This window comes from Peromyscus maniculatus, chromosome 7, assembly GCF_049852395.1.
Source record: "Peromyscus maniculatus bairdii isolate BWxNUB_F1_BW_parent chromosome 7, HU_Pman_BW_mat_3.1, whole genome shotgun sequence".
In the NCBI taxonomy this organism is placed as follows: domain Eukaryota; kingdom Metazoa; phylum Chordata; class Mammalia; order Rodentia; family Cricetidae; genus Peromyscus; species Peromyscus maniculatus.
In genome coordinates, this window is record NC_134858.1 from 107103141 (window position 1) to 107125838 (window position 22698).

General features: G+C 51.0%; 2 protein-coding genes across 4 annotated transcripts; one reads left to right on the top strand and one right to left on the bottom strand.

Moving 5' to 3' along the window:
* Positions 1 to 1506: 1506 nt before the first annotated feature.
* Positions 1507 to 20736, top strand: Shisa5 (shisa family member 5). 3 transcript variants are annotated; one of them, XM_015996992.3, is made up of 6 exons: positions 1507 to 1693; positions 4111 to 4267; positions 14450 to 14536; positions 18973 to 19091; positions 19274 to 19486; positions 19630 to 20736. In XM_015996992.3, exons 1-6 carry the CDS (start codon positions 1627 to 1629, stop codon positions 19707 to 19709), a joined length of 723 nt encoding a protein of 240 aa, XP_015852478.1. In that variant the 5' UTR covers positions 1507 to 1626; the 3' UTR covers positions 19710 to 20736. The 3 variants fall into 3 exon arrangements, with proteins under 3 accessions (XP_015852478.1, XP_006978351.1, XP_015852479.1); XM_006978289.4 differs by having other exon boundaries at positions 1508 to 1693; positions 14453 to 14536; XM_015996993.3 differs by lacking the exons at positions 1507 to 1693; positions 4111 to 4267; positions 14450 to 14536 and adding an exon at positions 18339 to 18485.
* Positions 20737 to 20932: 196 nt separating this feature from the next.
* Trex1 (three prime repair exonuclease 1) lies at positions 20933 to 22331 on the bottom strand. Its single transcript, XM_006978287.4, has 2 exons — positions 22213 to 22331; positions 20933 to 21925 (listed from the first exon to the last, which is right to left on the bottom strand). The coding sequence occupies exon 2, from the start codon at positions 21916 to 21918 to the stop codon at positions 20977 to 20979; it is 942 nt and encodes a 313-aa protein (XP_006978349.3). The 5' UTR covers positions 21919 to 21925; positions 22213 to 22331; the 3' UTR covers positions 20933 to 20976.
* Between the last annotated feature and the right edge of the window lie 367 nt (positions 22332 to 22698).

A 22698-nucleotide genomic window follows, 5' to 3' on the forward strand; every position in this document is an offset into this window, starting at 1 on the left:
TGGACAATTTTATTATAGTTTAAAAGTAAAACCTGGCTGGGTGTGGTGGCGCACACCTTTGACCCCAGCACTGGGGAGGCAGAAGCAGGTGGACCTCTGTGAAACTGAGGCCAGGCAGGTCTACATAGTGAGACTCATTGAGAACAAACAAAACAAAACTCCTTCTGCATCTGAAGAAAGGGAATGAAGAGCAGGGAAAAACCACCATTCCCTTTGAGTTAAACCAGCGTTGAGGGCAGATGCACACCGCCATGCAGTGGAGAGCAGAGCTTTAGAGGAAGCCCGAAGTATCAACAAAAGCATGCTTATGCTCTGAAATGCACCTAAAAGCACAAACCAAGGAAAAAGAGAAAGGCAGACTCAAGAGAACCTCATGGCAGCTTGTAGGAACCCGGTGGCCAGGAATTCTGGGAAGGCAAAGTATAGTATCTCATTAAAGGGATATTTAGTCCACCTGTCCTTTAGCACAGCTTGAGGTGAACCTGTCATCCTAGGGTGGCCCTGCCTTGCTGACAGAGTAATCCTGTGGCCTGGCCGACCTGATTAACTCTTTCACATTTTTCATAGTTCTTCGTGACCAGAAGGAACTAGTTTTTCCTTATGGGCTTGTATCGCTGTGGTGTGGCCTCCTTTCCTGGCTCCCTCTAATCCTATAGGCTGGGTAACTGCTGGAGACCTCCCTGACTCTCTTTAGGGTTTATCTTTGTCTACAGCAGTGGCCCAGTCTCAGATGAGAAACGTGTGAAGGCACAGAGCAGAGAACCGTCCACTAGCAGACGGTTCATGGGTTCAGTCTTGAGTAGGAAACACTAGCTCTTCCTGGGGCTGGGCAGTACACAAACACCACACCTCCCTTTCCTGGCCATGCTAGGAACTTTGCCTCACATGGAGGCGAAGAGGCAGCCTGTGAGAACTTTGTCAGGAGGTGGCCTGTATGTGCCCTGGGAGCTTTTAGTTCTTACCCTCAGGATAGGCCCCCTGGGCCAGAGTGAACAGTCGCCTGGGCTGGGGACCTGGGTCACTGGGGGATGGAGGTGTCATCTCAGGGCTGGAAATCTACTAGAAGGGACTTGACTTTGGCGAGCACTATCCCCACCCCACCCCCCACCCCTCCATCACTCCTCATGGTCCTCAGGTGAATCTGTATGAGGATCCATTGAACCAGCAAGAAAAATCGCGGCTTCCCTGAGGGCAAAGTTGGGACGGGTGTACCAGCTGCATACAGCTGGCGCTCAAGTGTTGGGATAACGTTGCCCCCAGATCCTCTCCCAGCCCCTAAGTCAGCTGCAAGGGGGTCTCCCCACCAGAGTATCCCGCGAGCAGAAGGCAACTTGGGTGTACCGATCCCTCCGATCCTGGGAAACCTGTCGCAAGTTTTCGCCGACGGGGGCGGGAGGGCAGCAGCCAGGCTGGGAGGGGCGGCCGCTTCCCTTCCCTCCCACCTCTTCCCCCTCCCTCCCACCTCTTTCCCCTCCCTCCTACCTCCTCCCCTCCGTGCCGGGGTTCCGGGAACAGGCCGGGGCGTGGCAAGGAGGCTCGGGCGGCGCGGGTCGCTGAGGTTGCGGCGGCACCGCGGCCCTGTGCTTGGTCCGTCTGTTCTCCCATCTGTCTGTCTGTCGTCTCGCCATGGCTGCGCCGGCGCCCTCACCGCGGACCCTGTTGCTGCTGCTGCTGTTGCTGCTGCCTCCGGGTGGTGAGCCTGGGAGGAGGGGGCGGTGTGCGCTGCCCAGGGACCCTGTCGGGTCAGACACTTCCCCTAGCTGTCTGTGGACCGAGCCAGACAGCACCAGCCCTGGAGTGATAACCGCGGCGGCGTCTGCGAACCCCGCCACTGACTCCATCCTGTTACCCCTACCCTCCTGAACTTAGACTGCCCCAGAAAACTGCCACCGTTGTTGGGTCCCTCATGGTGGGTAGGTCCTACTTGTCCCAAGGGGCTGGAGCAGGATTCCCCGCCTGGGGTCAGTTCCAGGTAGGGGCCTCAAGGCGACCCGGCCCCTCCTGCCGAGGTTGCCCCTCACAGCCTGCTTCCTGGCTGGCAGCCCTCCATCCGCTGCCTCTACTACGGCCCTTGTGTTCTTGGAGAAGCTGGGCCCTGAGGCTGGCTTCTTGTGGGGAGGAGATTCCCTTTCCCTTGTCATCCTAGGGGAATGACTCACAGGCTTGGGAGGGTAGGCTGGGGACCTGTTGGGGCGGGAATTAGAACAGAGCCCCCTGCCCAGCCACGGGAGCTAATGATGCGGTTGGGGTGGGTGGCTTCCTAGAGGAAAGGGGCTGTGTTTCCTGAACGCTGACATGAATTTTGGAGGGCCTGGGGTGGGGAGATGGGAAGGGGGAGCCCTGCACCGAATCAGCCTACCCCTGCAGTGAGCCTCGCGGAGGATGGGTCTCCAGTCTAGAGAGCCTTGTTCTGTGTCTGGAGTTCAGAGTAGCGTTTGTGCCTGGGACCCAGCCTGAAAGACCCACTGTGTGGGCACCAGAAGATGATACTTGGATCTAGTCTCAGCACCCCAGAGGCAGAGGCCGGAGGATCCCTGTGAGTTTGAGACCAGTCTGGTCAAGGCTGTGAGTTTCCCGGCCAGCCAGGGCTACACAGAGAGACCCTGCCCTAAAAGAAAGAAGAGTTCCCTGGTGCAGGCTGTTGATCCTGACTGGGAGGCACAGCCTGGCTTGTGGCTGTGGCTGTGCCCACTTCAGGCGGCCAGTTGGTAGAACTGGGCCTGCAATGGTCAGAAATACCCATTCTACAGATTTGCTCAGAGCAAGGTTCTGCTTGGCGTTACCAAAACAAAACAACAAAAACGCAGCCCTCCTTACCTCCAGGTTATCTTTTCTCAGAGTCTCACCTCAGCCTTGAGCCTCATTCTGACAGCCCTGGGGTGCATCTCCTGCTGGTCTTGCTGGGCCTTCTTCCCACCAGGGTTGGACCAGGGTTTGTGTGCTGGACCAGGATGCACCAGGCTGACGCTTAAGCGATTGTCTGCAGATGTGGTCTGATGAGCCTTGATGGGCTGGGTGTTTCCTGGGGGGGCAGCGGGGGTCTCCTGTGTGTGGGTTCCAGGTGTGCTAGTGTAGCCTGAGGACACACAGGGACATGGTGTGTGGCATCTTCCCGGAGTGCTGTAAACAAAGCTTGTGGGTGGCCAAAGCCCTTTGCCCTAATCCACATCTCTCCACGTGGCCTTGTTTGTTGAGGTTTGCAAGGGTCCCACTTGCGCTTAGGCTGAGAGCTTTGTGATGGTTCCTGGGTGTCTCGGTGCCACGAGAGCGAGCAGGAAAATCCCCTAATACCTGCTGTGTGCCTAGCCCAGGGATGAGAGCTTTATGGATACTTGTGTGGGGGATGGCATGGTGCATTGGTTAGGATTCAGCCTGCTGGGAGTGGGTGCTCTCTGAGGTTCAGGCGCCTCTCTCCCTCTCTCTCTCTGCCTCTCTCCCCGCCTCTCTTCTCCCCCTCTCCCCCTCTTTTCCCCTTCTTTCCCCCTTCTTTCCTCCTTCTCCCCCTTTTTCTTTCCCCCCTCTTCCCCCCCTGTCCGCCCCCCACATCTGTGCCTGGCAGGTGAGGCTGCTATGGAGTTAATAAGGATTACATGTTGGACAGTCCTGTGCCTGCACGAGCTCAGGTGTGCTTCTGGTCAGCTGTACAACTGTACACCTTCTGGGCTTGGCAGCTTCTGGGAGGTGGCCTGGGAGGTGGCCCGGAATAAGGCCTTGAAGGAGGAGTGGAGTCTCAGGTGAGGGCCAGGCAAGAATGGTGTATGTTGAGGTGGAAAGGGTGATCGCCCAGCGCCTTTGCAGTTGACACTCTGCCTTGAGGTCTTGACCTTAAGTAGGGGATTCTGAGAGCATCTAGTAGCCCTTCAGACTCATGAGTAGAAAAGTCAGCGGGATGGAAGGCATCTTTCAGAGCACCTTGCTGTGGCCTCGAGGAGAGGGCAAAGGCTTGGTAGGAGGGGTGGTCTCCTGAGGTGGCTTACCGCAGGCTTGTGCCTGGTAGCAGCAGCACTGGGAAAATCACTGTCGTTGGGGGTGCGGGGGGAGAGACAGGGACACGACACTGATGAGAGCTGGCCTATGGGACACGGGAACAGGCTTGTTTCTCTGCTCCAGCCCTTGGTGAGCTATGCAGGCTTGTTGGCGAAGACAACCTGATCCCCGAGTCCTGTCCTGATTTCTGCTGCGGCTCCTGTTCCAGCCAGTACTGCTGTTCTGATGTGCAGAAGAGGGTCCCGTGGGATGAGGATGCCTGTACTGAGCCAGAGGCCAGGTGGGTGCGAGGAGGGGAGGCAGAGGGGGAGGTACCTCAGTCCACCCTCTGGAGAGTGCCCTGCCCCTCTGGCCTCTCCAGACAGAGGGCTGAGCATTGAGCCAGGGCCCGTGGCCTCAGCTGGCTTTGGTTCTGGGTGTGTACGTTGACCCACAGGTCCTCAGGGTGGGCACCTGGTCATGAGAGTGCCCCGTATCCTGTCTGTGCTGTGGGTATGTGTGCGGTGCAGCGCACAGGGTGTGGCGTGTGCCCAGAGTGAGCTGGGCTGTGTCCTCTCCACAGAGCTTATGTGTTTGTATTCCATCTTTGGTGTAGACTGTTGTCATGGGTGAGGACCAAGATGTCTCTCTCATCATCAGTGTTTTTCTTTGTGCTTGGCCACACATTTTGAGTCGTAACGGTCATACTCAGCTCATAGCAGGTTGTCACCATTGTTTTGCACAAGTCCAGACCACACCATCTGTGTTCACGTCAGTCTCTCATGGTCGTTCTATCCCCTTCCCATCCCACGGATGTCCTAGTCTGGGTTTGAGGTACCTTCTTTTGTTTGTATTCTTAAACAGTCTGTATTGTTTTGTGGGCACTTTTTGGGGGTACCCTTACTTTTTGTTTGTTTGTTTTTTTCGAGACTGGGTTTCTCTGTGTAGTTTTGGTGCCTGTCCTGGATCTCACTTTGTAGACCAGGCTGGCCTTGAACTCACAGAGATCCGCCTGGTGCCCTTACTTTTTGAGCTCAGCACAGTGTTAAGAAGACAGTTGTCTGTAGTAGGCCTTTCTTTTTGGGCATTCTTTGGGACTGCCAGTCCCCCAATAATGACACTGAGACTTAATATTGTGAAAGCTTGGCCTTAGCTTAGGTTTGTTTCCAACCAGCTCTTATAATTTAAGTAACCTATATTTTTAAATCTATGTTCTGCTACATGGCTCTTGACCTTTCCTCGGTACGGCACATCTGACTTGCTCTGAATCTGCTGGCGAAATCTGAGCACCTAGATTCCTCCCAGTTCCTCTCTCTGCCTGGAAGTCCCACCTATCCTCTCCTGCCTAGCTATTGGCCGTTCAGCTTCTTATTAAACCAATCAGAAGGCACCTTAGGCAGAGACACATCTTCCCAGTGCACAACGAGATCATCCCACACAGATGTTGCAGCTGTCCCATTTGGTGTGAGTCCGAACTTGTTAATGTCAGAGGCGGGAGCAGTGGATATCCATGTACCCCTTCCTCCTGCTTCTCATGAATTTGGAAGAAGTTCTTGGGGATATGCATGGAACTGCCAGGTGTCCCAGAAATGTCACACAGTCACTAAGAATCATCATTGGCTGTCCTTACATTTTACAGATGTCTTTTTTTTTTTTTTTTTTGAAAGAGGGTCTCATTATATAGCCCTGGCTGGCCTCAAATTCACAGAGATCCACCTGCCTCTGCATCTTAAGTGCTGAGTTTAAAGGTGTGCGTCACCATGCTTGGCTTAGAGATATTTAATTTTTTTCATCATGTTAACTTTTATTACTTTTTTTAAAAACTGTTTTTTTGGTATGTTTTTTCAAAACAGAGTTTCTCTGTGTAGCCCTGGCTGTCCTGGAAGTCCCTCTGTAGACCAGGCTGGCCTTGAACTCAGAGATCACCTGTCTCACTCTTCACCTCCCACCCCAATGCTGGGATTAAAGGCATGCAATAATACTGTCTGGCTTAAAACCTTTTTTTGTTTTGTTTTGTTTTGTTTTCCGAAACAGGGTTTCTCAGTGTAGTTTTGGTGCCTGTCCTGGATCTTGCTCTGTAGACCAGGTTAGCCTCAGACTCACAGAGATCTGCCTGTCTCTGCCTCCCAGTGCTGGGATTAAAGGTGTGTACCACCACTGCCCAGCTCACAGCAAGATCTTGTATCCAAAAAAAAAAAAAAAAAAAAAAAGATCTTGCTGATCTTGCTGTGTTGTCCAGATTGGTTTCAAACAACCTTCCCATCTCAGATTACTAAGTAGTTGATATTGTGGGTGCCTGCATTAAACCCAGCTTATAGTAATTTTTTAAAAAGCAGGTATATTTATTCCATTTAGATGTCATAGATCACCTAGGATGTAGCTCAGTAGTACCCTGGGCCCTGGGTTCAATTGCTAGCACTCAAAAAGGGTCATCAAATATAATGTAATTGTTAATATTATGAAATTATATTTCTCATTTTATTTAGCTTTCTGTTAGTCTCTTGTACTTTTAAATTCCTTGTATTATTTTGATTTGATTTTATTCTCTTTATTTCACTACTTCTTTTACAACCTTATCACTTTATTTCTTTTTCTTGCCTTACTGCGTTGGTGAGATGTAGATACCCATGTCTTTAAAATTTTTTTAAACTTTTATGTGTATCTGTTTCTGCCTGCATGTATATGTGTACCATGTGTGTACAATGCCCTCAGAGGCCAGAAAGGGGCTCAGGTCCTCTGGAGATGAGGTCACAGCTGGTTATGAGCTGCCATGTGAGTGCTGGGGACAGAACTCCAGCCCTCTGCATGAAGAGCAAGTGTTTGTAAGTGTTGCTCCAGCTCTCCAGCCTTTCACCCCTGTTTTATTTCCAGTTTTGGGGGTCGAATGCTAGCTTTTTTGGAGGTAGCCTGTTTCATGTTGAGGAAGTTCCTTGTTCGCTCTATTTTTCCTGGAGTTTTAATGATGGAGGGATCAGAATTTTTCGAGATGCTTTTCTGCTATTTTCTGAGATGGTCATGGGCTTTCTGTTTTTATTCTCTTAATGTGGTAGATGATGTGTATCCTATTCTAAAATAACATTTTATTTATTTTTATTTCTTGTGTATGGATATTTTGCCTGCATGTATGTGTGCCACCTGCATGCCTGGTATCTGCTGAAGCCAGAAGAAGGCGTTATTGGATCCCTTGGAACTGGAGTTAACACACAGTTGTGGGCCACACAGTGTGGGTGCTGGGCATTGAACCCAGGTCCTCTGGAAGAGCAGCCAGTGCTCTTACCTGCTGAGCTATTGGCCCGGCCCCTAATGTAATATTTTGTATGGGCTGTTGAGATGATTCAGTGGGTAAAAGTACTTGCCACCAAGCCTGACAACCTGAGTTCAATCCCTGGGACCCACATTGTGGAAGGAAAGAATTGACTCCTGTAAATTGTCCTCCTACCTCCACATGTGCCTGCATACTAAATGTAAAATAAAAAAATTAAAATAGTATAAATTAGGTTGGTGGATTTTTTTCTCTTGGCATGTAGAAAGTTCCATTCCACAGTCTCTCAGTTTCTATTATTTCCATTGTGATATGGTCTTGAAAGTCGGTTTAATTATCATTTTAATCTCTCAAAAAATGAGAGGGTAAGGGATTATTTTTCTTTTCTGGTGCTAGGAAGCCAATGTAGGGGTTTGGCCACACTGCTGAACTTCATGCCTGGCCAGTCCTAGCCTTCCTTTACATATTTTTTTCAGACAGGATCTCTCTGTAGCCCCTGACTAGCTTGGAACTCATGTAGACCAGGCTAACCTCTGATTTGCGGTATTCTGCCTACCTTTGCCTGCTGAGTGTTGGGATTAAGGGATGTACCACCACTCCTGGCTTACAGATTTCTCTCTATTTTTATTTCTGTAGATTTGTTGAACTTCTAAAATCTGTGGCTTAGCATATCTCATTAGTTCTGGACAGTTGTCTGCCATTATTTAAATATTCTTCCTCCCCCATTTCCTTCCCCGCTGGAACTCCAATCAGACACACGCTGTGCTCCCTCTGGGTCCATGACTCTTAGATGCTTTTCCATGTTTTTGTCCTTATCTTGCTGTCTGGATACTGTTTTATAACCATTCAGATCACATAATTCTTTGTCTTTAAGAACATTTATTTAGTGTGTGTGCATGCGTGTGTGTGTGTGTGTGTGTGTGTGTGTGTGTGTGTGTGTGTGTACGTGTGTGGACACACACACATGTAAATGCCAGCGTGGATGGGTGCCACAGCTCATCTGTGGAAGTCAGAAGACACCTTGCATCATTCTGTTGTTTCCCTTCTACCGGGTCTGGTCCTGGGATTGAACTCGGGTCGTCAGGCTTGGCAGCAAGCACCCTTGCTCACTGAACCACCTTGTTGCCCACCCCTTGTTTGTTTGTTTGAGACAGAGTCTTGCTATGTAGTGGTCACTGGCCTGGCACTTGCTGTATAGACCAGGGTGGACTAGAACTTGGAGCAATCCTCTTGCCTCTGAGTGCCGGGGTTAAAGGTGTGCACCACTGTGCCTAGCTTTTCATTGAAGTTTTTGTTAAATTTGGAGGGGGGTGTGTTGTTGTTTGTTTGTTTGTTTTTGAGACAGGGTTTCTCTGTTTCTCTTGCTGTCCTGGAACTCACTCGATAGATCAGGCTGGCATCAAATTCTGAGATCCGCCTGTCTCTGCCTCCTGAGTGCTAGGATTAAAGGTGTGCACCACCACTGCCTGACTGAAGTTTTGGGGGGTTTTTCTTATTATTTTTTTTTTTTTGTAAGATTTATTTATTATGTATACAGTGTTCTGTCTGCACGTATGCCTGCAGGCCAGAAGAGGGCACCAGATCTCATTACAGATGGTTGTGAGCCACGTGGTTGCTGGGAATTGAACTCAGGACCTCTGGAAGAGCAGCCAGTGCTCTTAACCACTGAGCTGAGCCATCTCTCCAGCCCATGACTGAAGTTTTTAATGTGGTTATATTCCACATAACATACTATGTACAAAATAAATGTGCAAACCAGTAATCTATCATTTGATCAAGACTAGAATCTTTAGAACAACTCAGAGGCTCCATAAGCCCACTCACTGTTTCTCTTTCAACCCCCAAATGATGGCTGTTATCTTAACGTTTATGTTTTTGTTTCATTTTATGTGTATGGGTGTTTTGCCTGCATGTCTGTCTGTACCACGTGATATGCAGTGCCCTTGGATGCCAGAAGAGCGTGTCAGATTCTGGATTGGGGTTATAGACTGTTTGTTGTGAACCTGTGAGGGCTGTGAATTGAACCCAGGTCTTCCGGAAAAACAGTCAGTGCTGAGCCATTCCCTAGCCCCAACTTTGATTTTCTTTGCGTGTACATACACACACACACACACACATACACACACACACACACACACACACACACACACATACACACACATACACACACACACACATACACACACACACACATACACACATACACACACATACACATACATACACACACACATACACACACATACACAAACACAAACACACGCACATACACACACACGCACATACACAAACACACACACATACAACACACACACACACACACACACACACACACACACATTCTAATCTCAGTATCAGGTGGTTTTTGGACTGCAGTCCTATTGCCTGCAATATAAATACACGTATTTAAATGAAATAGATATAATTATGAATCAGGGACTTTTTGTTATTATTGTAGTCTATTTTATATGCATGAGTACTTTGCCTGCATGTCTGTACACCATGTGAGCACCTGGTGCCTCTGGAGGCCAGGAGAGGTCATTGGATCGCCATGGAACTGGAGTTGTGAGCTGCTATGTGGGCTAAGAATCAAACCCAGGTCCCCTGCAAGAGCAGTAGGCGCTCTTAACCACTGAGCCATTCCACCAGCCCTGACATAATTTATTTTTTATTTTTTATTTTTTTGGTTTTTCGAACAGGGTTTCTCTGTGTAGTCCTAGCTGACCTGGAACTCACTCTGTAGACCAGGCTGGCCTCGAACTCACAGAGATCCCCCTGCCTCTGCCTCCCGATGCTGGGATTGAAGGTGTGCGCCACCAGGTGGGGACCACCAGGCTTGAGAATGGTCTCTGACAGGCCTGCCATTGCACCCTCCCACCCATGCAGTCCACGTCTCCTGGGATGCCGTGAGCTCCCACGGGACCCGGATTGTCTCTGAGGTCTTTCCTCTGTCTTGGAGAGAGGCGCACAGTTGCATAGCACCATGGTCAGGTCCTGTGGGAGCGGAGTCCCACAGCATCCCTTCAGATCCTGTCTCTGCCTCCTTCAGTTCCACCTGGCAGCATTCCTGCTGGGCTAACCTGGTCTACACCCGTTCTAATCTCAGTGTCAGGTGGTTTTTGGACTGCAGTCCTATTACCTGCAATATAAATATTGATAATATGAAATGAGAATGTTCCACGTCTTTTTTCATTTTTGGTACTGGGGACCAAACCTCTGATAGGATAGCAGAACCACTGAGCTACACTCCTGCCTTCATTTTTCTTGAAGCTTTGATTTCTTCCTTCATAATCCCATCTTTGATTTTGCTCTCTCTTGCATTTCCCAGGCATAGTCAGGGGAGTGACTGTGTTCCCACATAGGCTTAGAAATCTCCTCGGCTGTCTTTCTAGGGTACTTCAGGTTTTCAGAGTTGCTCAGTCTTCAGTCTCTTTAAGTTCTTCCTGGTAGTTCCAGTTTATTCTTTTATTACGTTTTGCCTATTATTTTTGGCATATGTGTATATATGTTATACGCAGCATGTGGAGGGCAGACGCTGTCAGCAAGTGCCTTGACCCTCTCTACCACTCTCAATGTTTATTGTTTATTCTTTTTTTTGGTTTTCCGAGACAGGGTTTCTCTGTGTAGCCTTGGCTGTCCTGGAACTCACTCTGTAGACCAGGCTGGCCTTAAATTCAGAGCTGCACCTGCCTCTGCCTCCTGAGTGCTGGGAAGAAAGGTGTGCTCTACCACCACCCAGCCCAGTGTTTATTCTTTAAGTGCTTTAAAAATGACATTATTTTTAAGGCCGGGCGGTGGTGGCACATGCCTTTAATCCCAGCACTTGGGAGGCAGAGCCTGGCAGATCTTTGTGAGTTCGAGGCCAGCCTGGTCTACAGAGCAAGATCCAGGAAAGGCGCAAAGCTACACAGAGAAACCCTGTCTCGAAAAACCAAAAAAAAAGACATTATTTTTATGTGCATGGGCTACACCTGACTTTTCTTGAGTTTTTTTTTTTTTGTTGTTGTTGTTGTTGTTGTTGTTGTTTGTGTGTGCATTTGTGGGCTTTTTTTTTTTTTGGTAAAAAAACTGTTTTATTCACCTTTGAATTTCCAAGGCATGACACATAGTAAGCCCCCATAGTTACATATGATTAAGCAGTTCACCTTATCATTCACTAGTGAAGGCTTGAGCACAAAACAGCAGATGAGACATTAGCAGAAGGTGTATAAACTGAGGTCTGTCAGTCCAGACCTGGTTTTTTCTGGAACTTCAAGATAACTTCCTGCTGCTTCTTCCTGCTTCTTCTACTTTTTTAAACTCATAAGGAAAAGGATAGAACCAGTTCACACAGAATTTCCAGACAACAGGGATATATTCTTTCTTGGAAAACAACACAAGCAATGAGGGATGGATGCTATGGCTTCGTGTAAAGTTAACTTGTAGACCCAACACTGAACTATGCCTCATCCTACTAGTAGTGCTTAAGTCCTTAAAGCACTAAGAGACAAAAAATCAAAAATTAGCCAGGCACAGCAGCACACCCATGTAATTCCAGCACTCAGAAAGTGAGTCAGAGTTCAGTGACAACATGGCACACATACTAAGACCCTGTCTAAAAAATTATGACACATGAAACTATCTCAATGAAAACCCATGATTAATAAACCATAAATTTTAATTTCAGTACACTATTTACTACTTTAAGGTGTTTTCAAAATACCTCAATTAATAGCAGCCAACTGCAAACACAGAAACGTAAAACTAGAAGGGGCCTTGGAGGTTATTTCTACAACCGCTTCCCCTTCCCCACCAAGCAGAGTTCAAACACCTTTGGTCTTTAAACTGGCTGGTAAGAAACTAGACCACCTGTCACCTGTTAGTCTCGTGTGCTCTCTTTATTAATTCCAACCACAAGGGGGGGAAAACAAATTAACCTCACGCCATGCAACTGTCATTATTTCCTACACCTACTCCCTTCCTGAGGCTCTTCACCTCTCTATCCCAAACCAAGCACAGAGCAAGAGCCCTGAAAAAATCTGACCCTCCCGAGAAGCCACTGCCGCCCTCCCTGACAATCACTACTTTCCCTCCTGCTCCTCTGGTATTATCTCAGCCCATACGCTGTCACAGAGAAGACCACAAAGCAACTCTAAACGATCACTGACCATTTGGCCTCAGATTGCCCCTTATCTTTCTGACCTTCGCTTCCCTCTACAGAGTCCTGTACTTTTTATTTCTTCCAAGCTCAATGTCTCCTTCAAGGACCACACGTCATTCAACACCCCCATTGTTAAATGCCTATTAGATAAAGGGTTCATACCTTTTCAAGCTCCCCTGGAAGGAACCCGTTGAGAGGAGGGGAAGGGAGGATGAAAGAGAATGAATGAGAATGAAGATGAACTCGAAAACCATTCCACAACTGGGAAACGTCCCCTAGCCCTCTTCTCAGAACCACCACTAGACCTGTAATGCAATGCCTCTTCTTATCCCATAACCACACTGTAGACGTTACAAGAAGAAGGTCTCTGGTCTTGTGTCCCGAGCACTTAGCCCAGGACTGAACACAGAAGTAACAATGTTCAATGAACAAATGGACCGTTTTCTGTTACAAAATTATTCATTCATTCACAATTATTCATTCATTCCTCGGCCACAATTCTACTGAGCATGCGGTATGTACAAACCCTAACCTGTAAGGACAAATAAGATGGTCCCTACCTAAAAACAATTCAAAGCTGTCAGACCGGTATACTAAGCATTGCTTCCCGATCTGTGTCCCCAGCCTTCAGGTCAGGCTTGGAGTCCTTCCCCACAGGGAAAGCCTCGGCCTTGCCTTACAGGCGTCCACGCCCCTCCAGTTAAAGCTACTCCTAGCCAGCCCCTTAGTCCTACCTTAGAGCTCCATCTAAGAATCTCAAAATCTTAAATGTTCCCACCTCTCTGGCCTTCCCGCCATCACCAACCAGTTAAAGCGGCTGCCCATCTACTGCACCAGCAACGCCTCGGGGTCCCTGAGTCAGAAGCCCTCAGATTTTTCCCTCACGGAAAATCCGCCTCCCTGTCAGCGCCCTCTTTCCTCGGGATCTTGCCCGCTTCTCCCAGGGCCTCCGGCTCCCGATATTCCTCACTCCCTCTCCTTCCACCGTCAAGCTGTCGCTCCTTTTCTTGTCCCTCAATCCCTCTTACCTCATCTAGCTCCCTTTCCGCAACAGCACCTCCTCCAACCTCCACCTCCACCACTGCCGCCATCTTCACGGCTGGCCCCCACCCCTGTCCCCTGTTTTGTTTTTTTGAAATGGTCTGCTATAGCCTAGTTCAGGCTGGCTTTGAACTTGCTAAGTAGCCAAGGATAATCTTGGATTCTGATGTTCCTTCATCTGTGTGCTAGGATTCTAAGTACGTATTATTCTGCCTAGCTTCCCTTCTCACCCGTCCCCTGGCCCACCCAGGCAGGGCCATAGTCTGTAGCCTAAAAGGACCTTGAATTTTACACAGCCCCTGCCTCAGCCTCCTGGGTGCTGGGATTATGAGTCACCACGCCCAGCTGTGGCTTGCTTATTTTTTTGTCCTTGACATATTCTGCCAATGAAGTTCATTTCCTCCTAGGAACTAGTTAGTTAAGCTGTTTCCTGACTGTGGTCTGTTTTGTTCGGGATGGGGTCTCTTGCAGCACCGGCTTACCCTAACTCCTGATTCTCCTGTCTCTGCTTCCTGAGCGCCGGGACTGCATACAGGTGTACGGCACCATGGTTCTTGCTTGGTGAATCTTGACCTATAATATTTTCATTCCATTTTATGTAACCACCTCTCCATGTGTCTCCCTTTCCTCCCTCCCTTTCCTTCTGTCCTCAGAAAACATCTTGTCATACAGTCCAGGCTGGCTTTGGTCTTGTGATCCTCCTGCCTCAGTCTCCAGTGGAAAGAGTTAGTGGTGGTCTTTTTCCCCCGTATTTCTTTTTTTCTTTTTTAACTTTGTGGCAATGCAGCCCTCTGCTCTCAGTTTCCACCTCCATCCTGTTGTGGTCAGGGCCCGTATGTTGCAGATCTTAAGTTTGAGATTTATTTCCTGGCCTCATAGGCACTGAACCCGGAGACTGCCTTTGGTGTGTCGGAGAAGAGTGTACAGCTCCCGGTGTGTACACGGTCCATTCTTGGGATGTCGTGTGTGCCTTGAGGCTGTGTGCTGTGGGATGCAGATGGGGATCCAGTGTGTTCCTCAGGAGCTTTCTCTTTTCTTAGCAGATTTTCCACCCACCCGGAGACACTGGAGCAGCTGGGCTCGGCGCTGAGATTTCGATCCAGTTTTGACAGTGACACCATGTCAGGGTAAATAAAGCCTTTGGCTCTGTCTCTTTTCCTGGGGGATGTGACAAGGGCTCAGGTGGGCTGGGGGGTGGCCACTGCATACTGAAATGGTACAGCATCATGGGGATGGTGTCCGAGTGATGTTGTGACCGTGGTTGCCCGCTGGGACCTTTACACTTCCAGGGAGCTGGATTTCCTCTGTGTTCTGGGGAAGGAGATGATGGGGTACCTGGTTGGGGGCTGATAGTTGAAGGTGCAGGGGTGGGGTCCATGTTGACCTGGGCGGTGGGGTGGGGTAGTGGTACCTGATAAGTAGAGGTAACGGGAGGAAGTGACATTTGGTGGAGACTGCAGTGCTGTGAGGTGGTCGCGTGGTCGATGGCTGTGGCATAATGATGGCCATGCTGACGGGAAGAGGGTGATGAGTGTGACGTTGTGACAGTGTCAGTCGAGGGGCTGGGACAGCAGAAGAGCCTCAGCCATTATGTGAAGGTCTGTGGCTCACACTCACTGTGCTGGCATCTCCCGCCTCAGGACCAGGGTGACCCCTTCCTGAAGGAGGAGTGCAGCCGTGATTCTTCCCTCTCACGCTCACAGAGGCCGCTTACTCTCCTAGCGATAAACTTCCTGGCCAGGCTCCTGCCCTGTTTCTTCCTTCCTTCCTTCCTGAGACAAAGTCTCTTGTAGCCCAGGATAACCATGAACTTGGTATGTAGCTGAGGATGTCCTTGAACTTCTGCTCTTCCCCCACACCTCAATTACAGGTGTGTATCACCACACTTAGTTTATGCTGGAGATTGAACTCAGTGTCTCTTGTGCGGTAGGTGTGAGAAACGAGACCCTCATTTTATAATAACAAATTCAAGAGACTAGAGAGAGTCAGCCCGTTTGTAATAGATGATTCTGCAGAGTAGGGCCCAGCATAGAGAAAAGGCTAAAATGACTGGTATGGTCTAGTCTTCCAGCTCTTCTAGCATAGCCCCCATCCTGCTGGTTCAATGCAAAGCCTTATCTAGTGAATAGCTGGGGCTTGGTCCCAAAGCTGACGGCCTACAACTTTCCAGGTCTCAGTTCTGAGACTAGCAGGCCGCTGCCAGCTGGGGGAGAGAGAGGCCCGGCCCCCCTGCTCCCCTGTGACGCTTAGCACTCCGAGCACACGGCATGCTGAAAACAGACCCGAATAATTCCTCTCTTCCGTAGGCAAGCTCTCTGTCACCTGCGCTGCATCTGGCAGTTTTGTTTATTTTGTAAACTCACTCTGTTTTGTTTGTTTATTTTGTAAACTCACTCTGTAGCCCAGGCTACCCTGGAACTCACTATGTCGTCGGGGCTGACTAAGAATTTGTAGTCCTCCTGCCTCAGCTTCCTGATTGCTGGAATCACAGGTGTGAGTTTCCGTGTTACCTTTCTGAATTGTCTTCCTGTCACCATCCGAGGCCACAAGACAAGTCGCTGAGGCAAAGAACACACGGGTCAACGTGGCAGGCAGCCATCAGGAGTGGCTGTGACTGCCCGGCCAGAGGTGTTGGGAGGCTAGGCTGTTGGTGTTGTGCCTGCAGCAAGGAGCAAGAGAAGAGAATGGACAGAGGAACAGGCTTCCTTGGCTCTGGAGACAGAGGTCCAGCTCTTCATAGGGATGCTGGAGAGAAACAGGCCATTAGTGGGACTGGGGAGGAGGGGTCTTGTCTTGAAGGTTTGGGTGAGAAGAACATGTGGAGGATGGTACCTAGGGACAGCAGTATTCAAAGAACAGTGTCAGGGAGAGCCAAGAGGGAGGGCTGGGGTTGACAGCAAGAAGGCAACTGGTCGCCAGGCGGTGGTAGCACACGCCTTTAATCCCAGCACTAGGGAGGCAGAGGCAGGCGGATCTCTGTGAGTTTGAGGCTAGCCTGGTCTACAGAGTGAGATCCAGGAAAGGCTCCAAAGCTACACAGAGAAACCCTGTCTTGAAAAACCAAAACCAAAAAAAAAAAAAAAACCCCAAACACAAAAAACGAAACAACCACCAACCAAAGGAAGGCAGCTGGTCCAAGCACTATGGACTTCACTGAAGTGGGATTGGCACCCCACACTGGCACACTTGGCGGGAGCCACCCGACACAGCATATGAAGAGTGAGTTGAAAGCATGCGTGATGAGTGTAGACAGCTCCATAGAGACACTCCGGCCTGACACATGGCTTCTTTGGCCATGGTGGAGACAGCTGGAAGGATGGGGAGCGGGGAGGTCTGTGCTAGGAGGAAGAATGGGCTGCTGGGGTTTCTCCTGTTCTTCGCAGCCCCAGAATTGTGCCTGGCACAGGAAGTTGAGGGATTGGGCTGTCCGTGACACTTCTCCCGGAAACATTCTTGCGCAGACACTCCACTGGACACCCATGTGCTGCCTCTGTGGCTGAGGGCACTCTTTGTCCACAGAGTGGCTTCCAGAGTAGGGGATCAGTCCCTGCTGCCTGGCCATGGCTTGGGACCCCAGAGAGGCCCCCAGAGGAAAGATGCTGGGACCTGAGGTCTGCAAACTCTGTCTCCGTTTCCCACCAGTGATCTTCCTCTTCGGTTCTCACCCTCTGAGTCATAGGTCAGAACAGAGGCCTGCCAGAGTGCACACCTGCCAAGCCCTGAGCTGTCACATCCTGTATAGGACGGATCCTCCCTCAGTGTGCTCAACTTCGGTTTCTTTTTTTTTCTTTTTTTCTTTTTTTTTTTAGTTTGTTTTTTGAGACAAGATCTCATCTCACTGTGTAGCCCTGGCTGGCCTGGAACTCATACATAGACCAGACTGGCTTTGAACCCAGAGATCTTCTACCTGTCTCTGCCAAGCAGGCACCACCTACTAAGCCATAAGTACACAGAACTTTAATTGTATAGGAGCCAAGGAGTCCGGTGTTTTCCTGGTGGAGGAATGTGTTCCCTTGGAAGTGATGCGTTGAACTGAGGTCTGAGAGATGAGCAGGGATTATCAGCCGGGAATGAGAGTCGTGGGGAAGGAGGGGCCCAACAGGCCAGAAGAGCCTGAGGCAGAACACAGCTCAGTGCTTGGTGAGCTGCCTAGAGCAGAGATAGGGAGGGAGGGGAGTCCTCGGCCCCACCCGGCTTGGTGGGTTCTGCAAGGAGTTTTATCTAACTTTTTTTTTTTGGTTAGGCTTTTGGGGGACAGGGTTTCTCAATATAGTCCAGACCTGCCCGGAATTCTCTGTGTAGCTCAGGCTTGCAGAGAACTCATAATCCTCCTGCCTCAACAGCCTCCTGACTTCAAGTATTACCTGTGTGCTAGCACACCTAGCTAATCCTTTACAGATTGAAACTGGCTTTTTTTTGGTAAGTTTTACTATCCGTTTAGACAAACCCTAGATCTTAGTTGTTAACTGTATTTACACCCACGGAAAGGCAGGTATGCACTATGTCACCAGTAATGACAAAACAACATCCTGAGCTTCCAGGGGCTGGGGGAGCTGTTGGCATTAGAACCAGGGAAACATGATCAGATCTGGCAGGGTCACAAGCTTGGGAGCAGCAAGCAGTGGGAGAGGAGGGGCAGTGGGGATGAGCGGCTTCTGTGTCAGCCAGAGCCAGCAGGTCCTGCTTTGCCCATATAGGCTCAGGCCCAAGGGGTGGGTGAGACAAGCAGAATAGCTCAGGGCTGGGGCTGGGCTGCATTCAGAGGCCCGGATGCACAGGGCTGGGGAAGTGGCCTGGGGCCTCTGTGGGCCCCTTCCATCCTTCTCAGTAGCTCTCTGGCTGCTGGTGCTGTGGATGGATGGTGCTTGAGTCATGCTGTGTCTTTAAGAGGGTGGCTACAGGGCCTGTGAGTCTGTCCTTCCGGCCGCTGACGTCAGGAATGGGAAAGGCGAAGGAGAAGATTCGATTTCCTTTTCTTTGAAAGGGGAGGAGATTGAAACTGAGTGGCCCCTGATGAAAAGAGGGGAAGTCCTGGGCTGCAGGAGCCCCTTGAGTGAAGGCGGAGGCTAACATGGGGTGAGCATGGCACATTCTGTAGAGAGGCAGAGAGACCCTGGACCTTCCACCAACTGTGTGAATGTGGTTTTGTCCTGCCTCTGACTGCTCAGGGAGACACTATGGGTTCATGGTCCTGTCGCAAATGCTTGTCCTGGGTCACATGGTGGTTATGTTATGTGTGTGGGGCTTGTGCCTAAGCCTGTCTGTCCCTTGGCTGAGAGGCCCTGCTGAGGCTTTGCTCTTCCTCTGGGCTGTGAGCTTGGGAGCCTCGTGGTAGGGTGGGGTGGCACCTACATCCTTCCTCTCTGCCCTCAGAGGGGCAGATGCTCTGGCGTTTACATTTTGAATGTACCTGTTGCCAAACATTTGTCTTTTATTAGAAAACAGCATGGGCCCGGGGACCATGGGAAGATAATGGGGTCCTTGTGTCTATTGGGAACAAGCGAGGTGAGAGTCGCTGGTCATAGGAAAGAGGAAAAGGTGGTTACGACTGGCTTTTCGGCAGGTTCGGAGCGACTGTCGCCATTGGCGTGACCATCTTTGTGGTGTTCATCGCCACCATCATCATATGCTTTACCTGCTCCTGCTGCTGTCTGTATAAGATGTGCTGTAACCGACCACGCCGTAAGCCTGCCCACCCCACCTTGCCCGCCTGCTCCCCTCCCTGTGAACACGCTGATCCCAGAGCGGGAAGGGTTGCTGGCCAGGACCCCTGTTTTGGCTAAACTGGAGGGATGGAAGGCAGGCCTGGCCTCTCCTGGCCTAGGGAGCCGTAAGGTTTTGACTAATCAGGATTCTCTTTGCAGCCGTCGTGACCAACACCACAACCACTACTGTGGTTCATACTCCTTACCCTCAGCCTCCAAGTGTGGCCCCCAGCTACCCTGGACCAACGTACCAGGGCTACCACCCCATGCCCCCTCAGCCAGGAATGCCAACAGCACCCTACCCGACGCAGTATCCACCACCCTACCTGGCCCAGCCTGTGGGGCCCCCCGCCTATCATGAGAGCTTGGCTGGTGAGTGCCACTGTGGATTCAGCAATGCTGCATGGTCCCCCATCTCATGCCCCTGCCCCTGGGTCCCCTCCTGCCAGCTCGCCTGCCCATTTACACTGCAGCCCAATGTCCCCACAGCTAACCTATGTCCTCTTTACTTTCAGGGGGTTCAGCTGCACCCTACTCCGCCAGCCAGCCTCCATACAACCCGGCCTACATGGACCCCCCAAAGGCAGTTCCCTGAGCCTGCTCCCCACCTCTCTGGCTGCCATTTGATTATGTCATGTGTGAGTGAGTGGTATGCAGAGTTCTTCTTTCCTGCTCTCTCTGCTGTGTGTGCCTTGTCTAAACATGTGGCTTCCTCTGATGCTGACCAGGTAGGCACAGATCCTTACCAGTGTGGGTTGGGACCAACCTGTTTTCTTCCTCACTTAAAATTATACTTTCTGAAATCTCAAGTAAATTAAAAACACTGGGGTAGGAAGTATTTCCCAGTTCACCCCAGGGTGACCAGCCGTGGTCTGTCACACTTAGGAGAGTTTGTGGGCACAAATCCTGCTCTGGGGGGAAACCAGCTAGCTGCTGCTCAGGGCCATGGCTTTGCCCAGGGCTTGGCTGCATTTCGCAGTGAGGCAGGTAGGGTAGGCAGACAAAGGGCCCGGCTGCAGCTCAGTGGTGGGTCAGCTCCCGACGTCAGCACACCAGGCAGAGCACCATCTGCCCGATGTCAGTGGTCTAGACTGTCCCAGTGTCTTTCCTGGGACCATGCAGAGGGCCACATGCACTCACTATTCAGGCCCCAGTGGGAAGCTCTTCCGCTTTGCTGGCCTGGCTCCTGCCACTAGGCAGGGGGCCTCTGTCCACCACATGCTCCTGTTTCTCCCTGCAGTGTCTTGTTTTACTTTTAGCCAAACATTTTGCCTCTTTTCTGTCTCCAGATGTGTGTTAGTTGGTGTGAGGTTGAAATCCTTGGTGCCTGGAGGATAACCTGACCTCTGACAGTCCATTTCCCTTGACACCAGCCTCATAGAATACCTGAGTCCTGTGTAGCAGTCCAGTCCTGGCCGCAGGGACACCAGGGCCAAGGGGCTATCTGGACCACAGGTGGGGGTGGAAGGCGAAGGTGGTAGTTCTGGCTCAGACGTGAATACCTCACCTCGGTGTCCCCTGTGGGTTGCCGTTCTTCCAGCTGTCCTAGCTTTGTGTCTATTGGTGTGGTTCTGAGCATCCAGGCTCTGCACTCTTGTTTATAATAAACGCAAATATCTGGACCCACTTCCTCTTTCTTCAGAGCCTGGGCTGCTAGCCTTGGCTATGCACCAAATACTGTTTCTATCTACCTCTTGAACTTGTTTTCCCCCTACTTTTATTAGCCTAGCAGGTTTGATTATCCTGCTAAGAGAGCAAGGGGCAGGGACTGTGCCTCGTCTGCCCAGGCTATGAAGAAGTGGAGGCGGCGAGTGCCAGTCAGTGCTGTGGGGGTCTTTATTGGTCAGATTTTCCTTCCTGGCTTACTGCCCAGGTGAGGCCAAGGAGAGTCCATACAGTATGGCTACTGCCAAGGTCAGGAAGGCCAGCAGGCTCAGTGGGGCCAGCAACTCCTGGGATGGGGCCTCTGCGGCCTTTGCTGGAGGAAGCTTCTTGGGTCGCCTGCTCCTGCCATGGCTGGGGCTTGTGTTGGTTGTGGCCAAGGATGTAGCGGCTGTGGCGGCATATGGCCTTGGGCTGGTCGGTCTAGCAGTGGCTGCAGTATCGTACATGGGCTTGACGGTGCTCAGGGGCCGGGCATGTTTGTCCACCCACTGCAGCAGGGCCCGTGGCTTCCACTGACAGATGCTGAGCAGGGCTAGAACGTCGCCCTCGGCAGTGTGCGAGTCCGTTGGTGCTTGCCCATACAGGCGGGTATAGATGCTGCCCAGGCTGTAGCTCTTCCTTGGACCGTGCTCTGAGGGGCTGCTGGGTTGCTCCAAGGCCTTTAGGGCAGCAATGCTATCCACACAGAAGGTACCATCTAGAGGGCTGCTAGCGCTCAGCATAGCAAGCTCCGCCTGGAGCAGGGGAAAGTCATAGCGGTCACCATTGTGTGCCACGAGGCAGCAGGGCCGTGGCTGGCGCTGCAGGAAGGCTTGGAGCAGGCTGGCCAAGTTGTCGTCGAAGCATTGACGCCCATTTACTTCCAGGTCCGCTGTGCTCAGACCTGTGATCTCACTGGCTGCAGGGCTACAGGCTTTCCCTGGCGCAATGCATAGAGAGAGCTTGTCCACCACACGGGGTGGTTTGGGCACCGGAGGTGGCTGCCCCTTAGAGATGGAGGTGTTTTCCAGGGCATATCTGTGGACAGCCAGCAGGCACAGCTCTGTGACCTTGGGCTGAGAGTAAGGCAGGCCAGTGGCTTCCAGGTCCAAGAAGATGAGGGTCTGCATGGGACCGTGGGGCAGGGCCTGTGAGCCCATGCTGAGCCTGGGAAGGAACATGGGGTAGATGAGTGCCATCAGAGTTGAAGTGGGCCAGGACAGGGTGTGGATAGGGTGTGGGCAGAAGCACAGCTCAGTCAGACCTTCCCTTCAGTCAAGCACGATCCAGGACCCATTTCAGAGCAGAAAGCTACAAGATGGGGTTGTTTCCTAGTGGGATGGCACACTACTATCCTTTTGGGGGAGGAGCCCTTCCCTGGTGCTGACCACCTTCAGGGTAAGGGAAACCTATCCTTTCCTGTCTTACCCCATACCCTTGGGGTCCACACTTACCGAGAAGCAGGCAGGCAGCAAGGCTCAGTTGGTTCTGCTGCTGGCAGCCGCGGCTCAGGAAGTGAAACTGCCTGGGTCCGCCCATAGGCCTGCCTCCTGAACAAGGCCCGCCCAGCTAGTCAGCCAGCCAGGCCTAGCCCTCCCTCCCTCTCTCCAAGCACCCCAAAGGCCTTAGATCCACAGCTGTGATCCTGTTGGCCGATAAAACAGACTAGTGCTCCCACACTGACAACCCACGTAAACGGAGTTGTCTCCAGGATTCAGACATGTCTGCGAGTCTCTGCCATGACTCTGTGTGCCTTTTCCTAGTCCTTGGCCCACTTTCCCAGGCCTTCCTAGGAAAGGGAAAGGGCTGCCTTCTCTGCCATACAACCAAGTGTTTCCCCATGGCCCCAGCCCAAAGCTATGACTCAGGACAATTCCCGAAGAGGGGCAGGGTTTTTCCTCAAGGCAGATTAGTTACCATGGGGACCATCTCAACTCCAG